This window comes from Anopheles nili, chromosome 3 (assembly GCF_943737925.1).
Source record: "Anopheles nili chromosome 3, idAnoNiliSN_F5_01, whole genome shotgun sequence".
Classification (NCBI taxonomy): domain Eukaryota; kingdom Metazoa; phylum Arthropoda; class Insecta; order Diptera; family Culicidae; genus Anopheles; species Anopheles nili.
Window position 1 is genome coordinate 16,016,610 of NC_071292.1, and position 6,297 is coordinate 16,022,906.

The following is a 6,297-nucleotide window of genomic DNA, read 5'->3' on the forward strand; positions in this document are numbered from 1 at the left end:
CTCACCTGGAGAGCGTGTGACGCTTTGCAGTACAACTCCACCGGTCGGTTCTTCATGACGAACGCACCCTTCGGTTCGACCAGAAACACCGGAAGTGGCGTTCCATCCGTGGGACCACCAAAGCTCTCGATCTGATCCATCTCAGGCGTATCGTAGTTGCCCGTGTAGTCGAGTGAGTCGTGTTTGTGAGCTTCCGAGCCCCGATCCTCGGTCGCCCGGCTGTCAACATCGAAAGGTCCCAGCAACTCGCCACCATCCTCGTAGTCATCCTCGTCATCATCGTCCTCATCCTCACCGGCATCATCGTGCGCCGGTTTCACGTTCGTCACCGTCCCGGAAAAGACCGGAAAGCTGGTCGAAAAGTCCGACCTTCCCGATGATGCTTTCGATGGCGCCGCACCGACCGATCCATGGGATCCGTCACCGTGCACATCCGGCAGCATCGCGTCGGAAATGTAGCCGAATTCGTCGGTTGGCAGCACATAACCGGCTCGATCCTGATTATGGCCACCAGCAGTCTGACCCCGGCCGGTTGGACCACCTGCAAGCTGTCGCTGCTGCTGCTGCTGGCGGTCCTTATTCACTTTCAGCCCAATTACATCCACCGTCAGACCGAACAAGCCGATAATAAATAATTGAAACAGTGTCGCCTTTCTTATCCTCATGGTGGCGGTCTCCGGCCGGTGAGGTCCGGTCCGTCCGTTGTGAGGTCGAGCGTCCGTTCCACCCGCAGCGGAACCAGTGTCCGTGTTGCGCTACTCGTGCAGGCCACCCAACCGAGTCGCCAGCGCCAGCGACATTGGGGGTTCGCGCTGTTTTCACCGAGCGCAACCTTCGACCGGCGGTGGCCGGTGAAGGGACCGTGTTTTCTTGATGAACTCCCGAGCTCCCGACCTGGCCGGTTGATGTAACCCGGGGTTTTTCCCTACACGTTCACGTTGCACTGCACAGTAAAAAGGACACCAAACGGGCGATAAACCAGCACCGCTATATCAATTGACACACGTGAATGGTCGCGTTTATGCTATCGAGAAACGGAGGAGACAAAAAAAAAGGTAATTTACGGAGAAGCTCAATATATTTATATATAAACGTGTGCACTTCTTTTTTTTTTGTTTTACATCCCACACGATGCACTTCGCTCGAGCGCCCAGGATTTTCGCCGACACATTGAGTGATATTTCCCGAGACACGGCGAGTTGCAATTTAATTTTCCACTGCACTTCCCAACGCGCGCGCTGCACCGTTCAACCTCGTTTTAATCAACGGGGCGAGGGAGTTGCAATGAATTTACTGCCACTGCCACCCATCTTGGCAAAGCACAAAGCACAAGTTCCACCGACAACCACCGAAGATAACCTCCGTGATGCCGTGCACTAATTTACTCCTTTCACGCTCTAAACCCGGCGGTTTATCGGCCGTGGCTTCTTGGCTTCGGGGTTTCAATACTTCGTTTTTTTTTCTTAATTCCTCCAAGCGTGTGTGTGTGTGATTTTCACTCCCGATGCTCACATGTGCCGGCAGGCAGCCAGCAGACACCACGTCGACGACGACGACGACGACAATGTGGCCGTAATCGTATAAATTCCGCTCACCGTACGCTGCAACTGGCGCGTCGTAGCCGTGGCGCTACTTTCACCGGCTCAAGCACTAGAACGGACATAGTACGGGACGCGGAACGTATCTGGAAAATCACCACACCAGGTTAGCGAACGTCGGGCTCGTTGCCGCCTAAGCGAAAGCTTCGATCGGAAGCGAAGCGTCCTCGGGCCTTCCCTCGCGTGGCACTCCGCTAAATGACATCTGGTTTTCCCTGGATTTCGGGGCGTTTTTTTCTTCTTCTTTCTGATCTCGGTTTTCAGCCCGGTCCGTGCGCTACGTTCGTCGGCCGAACGGTGTTTTATGTAGTGTAGGAAGGATCGTGGTTGAGTTTTTTGTTCTCTTTTCACCTTTTCGGGACCTCCTGGTGTGCTCGGGCCCGTAAGTCCTTGTCAGCTCAGGTGATACCTGTAATTGGAAAATTGAATTAAGTATTTGTTAGTGATTGGTTTCGGTGCTGGCTTTTGTGGTGCGCTAGTGCGCGCTGTAATCGAATCTGGGACGACCCGGTTTCCCGAGGGGCGCGTGACTTTCGTTTCGAATGGCGCTAGAATTGTGCTTCGGTTGATGTCAACTTGCTTCCGAAAAAAAAAAACACACTACGTCATGCGGTAGAAGCGACTTCGCGAATGGTCAACCGAGCGGAATAAAATAGAACGGGAAATAACGGGCAACCAAGCGCACATATAACGCTAATCGGGAGTGCTAAGGAGTGACATTTAATCCGCCAAATGGACGCTCATAAGCCAGGCGGTTTGATGCCGGCGCTTAACGTGGCCCGAAAGTGTGCGCTAAAATTTGCATCAACCACTAAAGCTCGTCCAATCAAGGAGCATGAATCGAAAGAGGAATGAAACAAACAAAGAAAAAAAGGCATACAGTCATGTAAACACGTCGTAGAGGTGGAATGAAATGGCATGCGATAAAATTAAATTCAATCTGCGATGATAACGGAGCTTGAGGAGTGAGAAAGCCCGAAAAAAAATTATACAAGCTCCGAAACAGGAGAATAAAAAAAAACACACACACAACCTTCCCGCTTGAACAATGCATAAAATATGCATCCAGCGTGAAACTGTGAGAAAAAATTCCAACCCCAGGCGCACACACGGGTTCGATCTTGATTGCGGTCTTAAGTTTCGTTCGATCCAGCGCGGATCGCGGTACGCCACGAAGGAACACGACCCTGGCGGCTGAAGCAGGAGAGTCGACGAGGTATAGGAGAAGACACAAAAAAAAACTGCTACAAGCCAAAATACCGTCCCGAGCATCACAATCAGAACGAATTAAATCCGAACATGTCGATGGAACGAGGCTGATAAAATCTTGCAGGATAATGAAGACATTTTTTTACCCGTTTCCCATCCGACCACGGGGCCAGTGTGCGAGTGGAAATGAAGAAGCAGCAGCAGCGGCAGTAGTTGAGAAAAAAAAGCAGCATAAAGCTCGCTTCCCCTACCCAGAGTTCCCGAGGTGGTTGCAAATTAGAAACCAGTTCCGGGTGCCAGGAAGAAACGATCGATAGAATAAAGGGGGCTTCCGGGTCGGAGTGAGTTACCACGCGGCCACTGACATATCTAGTTTCATCCATCTGGCATCTGCTACTTTGGAAGAATTTAAATTTCAGATTACCACTCCTAGGTCCTGGCGGGTGCAATGCAACCGGAGCGAACACGCAGGAGGCTGGTGATCCTCAAACCGTTTCGCTTCGTGACGGTTATAATCAAACCTGCCGTGGTCGTGGTTGGTCCGCCATTAGTATGCAAAATCTATTATTTGCGCGCCGAGAATCAAGATCAATTTGTTGCTGGTTTTAATTTCGCCATCGTTAAAAAGAAATAGCTGTGGTGTGGAGGAGAACAACAACAACGAAAAAGAAAATGCGTCGAACGCGAACTGGTAGAAGTGGCCGGTAATATATTGCTGGCGTCCTGCAACATATTCGCTGCGTTTCGCACACCCCACGGTAAGGATGTAGGGGACAATGGGACACGATGGCGACGTTCATGACGCCCATCATGATGATGATGATGATGATGATGATGAAAACAATATGCTGTCGTAAAAATTTATATGCAAAACCACCATCGCCGGCCGGGTCGTGATTGACTTGCACGTGGCGCTCCAGTCATTCAATGTTGATGAGCAGCCGCACGATCCACGTCTACCGGCTGTTCACAGGGGGTTGTTTCTGTTGGGACTCCCTAGTCGCAATAATGCCGCGCCTGCAAAGGCTCTGTCTCGACCGGGTTCGATCGATCGGCTAGGACAGACGTGCTGAAGAAGGAAGTGGTTTTTGCAAAAATAAAAACGCGTCCTGGCGCTACCCACCAGACCGCTACACCGATCGGGTTGCGATAGGAGCTACCCAATAAGTCCCGCAAACTCGCCAGCGCCATCTATTTCACCACCCCCAGGCAGGGGTTTGAGCTTCGCAGAAATCGAGGCTCGCGTTTTTATTCGTACCATGCGTCGGCCACGGATTGGCATATGTGTGGGGGTAGAAAATTGCACTTGCGGGTCGAAGCGGGAAAACCGAACACGCGGAAAAGCGTCCACCTCTCTGTGCGTGGGGAGACGTGCGATGGAAGCGAAAAAGAAATTTACCGCACACATTATTTAATGACAGCTATAAATAACTGTGGCTCCCGGACGGCGGAACCCCTGACGGACGGGTCCCAAAGCCCCCGTGTGTGTGTGTGTGTTTGTTCTGTCTTCGCCTTCTTTGCCCGTCGAGGAGTCACTGTCCCGTTTGGGTTGCATTCCCCGGGTTTTCTGCAGGCGGCAATGCATTATGCAAAATAAACTCGTCACCAACCGGGACGAAGTTCCTTGGGACGTTCCGTTTCTTCGTTAGTTTGATTTTTATTTGTTTTTTTTTTTCTTTTTGCATACCACCTCACCGTGGAACGGTGCCTATTCGTTCGTCTTTGTCGCGTCGCACAGAGAAGGGACAATCGAAAAGAACCTCCCCTCCGGTATGTGGCACAATTAAAGTCAGCCATCATGATTCATCCCCTGGGGGACGCACCAAGGGTTTCCGGGTGGTGGTACGCCGGTGAAAAATCCCGCGGAGTGTGAGAATCGTAAATCCGCAGGCGCCTTTTTGTCCGGCTCGACTCCTGGCACGCTGGGGGCTTTTCCCTCTCCGGAGTTGACACACACACACACACACAGCCACGTAAAAGGGGTTGCAAATTTTGCCCACCGGCCAAGCCACCGAACAAACCCAATTATACGGTATATGAGGCATAACGCGCTCCCGTTCGCACAAATCACCCTCGGAACACCCTTGACATCGGGGCGCAATACGAACTCGGGTTTTGGTGCGAATCCTGCCCTTGGGTGGTGAATTAGAACCCGATCGAAAAGGGGGAAAACAGCAGGAGTTACATCGGGACAAAAAAAAAGGAGCAAAAAAACACCGACAACGACGACGAGGTAATTTCAAGTGATTCAAAATGTAAGCCCGTTTGTCGGGGAAAAAAAAGAGAACCAGGATCACAGGCGAGTACACATGTCTAGCGCAAATAAAAAAAGCAGGAAAAAAGAAACGATGGAAGTGGTTTTATGATGTTACATCCGTCGTGTGGAATGAATTTCCGGTTAGAGCGGTGAGAAAAACCCCTTTTTCCCGGGTGCCTCGTCGAATGCAAATGTTTGCTTTTGTTCCGAAACCCAAAACCTCCCGGCCGCTGGGTTTACGAAGGCACCGGGTAGGATAATGATGTTTCTTTCGCCAGTGTGCCGCGTGTCGGGTTGAAACTTCGTGCCACCGGAACCTCCTTCTTTGGTGGCGACAAAAATCACACACCGAGTCAAAGTGAACCCGCTGCAGCACTAGTTGTGGCAATCGCGGGGCAATAATTATTGTATTAAAAAAAATATGCTCAATACGTCACTTTCCTGGAGTGTATAAACTATTAATGAACAATCGTAACAGCTGGTAAGTGCTCGAGCCTTCCGGCGGGTATTGATTACCTTGTTTTGTAACGATACGCTTCGCAAACCCGGGACCGGGACGGGCTTCAGTTCAGTTACCGCAAAACCCCTAATTTGTGATCGATTCTCCTTTTCATTGCGAGCGATAACAAAACCCCCGAAGGTAGGCTGTGTTTGATTGCGAGCCTTCGGGGTGAAAATGAGCCGATTGAATTGGAAAAATAACTACCCTCATTATGGGGATTTGCCAGTCGACATTTGACAAGTCCTTCGGTTGCGTACCTTTGTCCGAGGTAATTTCGCGCAACACCGCTGATGAGGATGGACATTTTTTCCCTTTCATTCGCGAGCTGACGCAGGCACGCAAGAACCAAAAACGAGTATTTTTTCTGGCTTCTGGCGCCAACATAAAGGGCAGATAAGGAAGCTTCATCGACAAAACACACCGCTACAATCGCCACTGACAGGAAGCGATAACATTACGCCCAGGTAGCGGTGCCCCGAAAAGGGGTTTTGAAAAAAAAACACACACACAAGCGAAAAGGGAATGTACAGCTCGAAAACAACATACCAAACATTCCGAACGACGCCGCCACAAAAGGGCCTGTCCAGCACAACGCCAAGAAGTGTCACACACTGCCACACCGGGAGGCGCGATGAGCGATGGCCATCGGGGAGGACAGCGAAAGGCATAATTTATGGGACCCCATCCTGGCCGTCGTGACAGCTGGCCATCGTACCGTCGACGCGGAATCT

The 6,297-nt window shown here is 51.0% G+C and overlaps 1 protein-coding gene across 1 annotated transcript in view; it reads right to left on the reverse strand.

Moving 5' to 3' along the window:
* The window catches only part of LOC128725786 (netrin receptor unc-5-like), a 47,391-nt gene extending 46,726 nt beyond the window's left edge, over window positions 1–665 (reverse strand). Inside the window, exon 1 of the mRNA XM_053819556.1 lies at window positions 6–665. Within this exon, the coding sequence (XP_053675531.1) occupies window positions 6–665 (660 nt within the window). The remainder of the gene's footprint in view (window positions 1–5) is intronic.
* Between the last annotated feature and the right edge of the window lie 5,632 nt (window positions 666–6,297).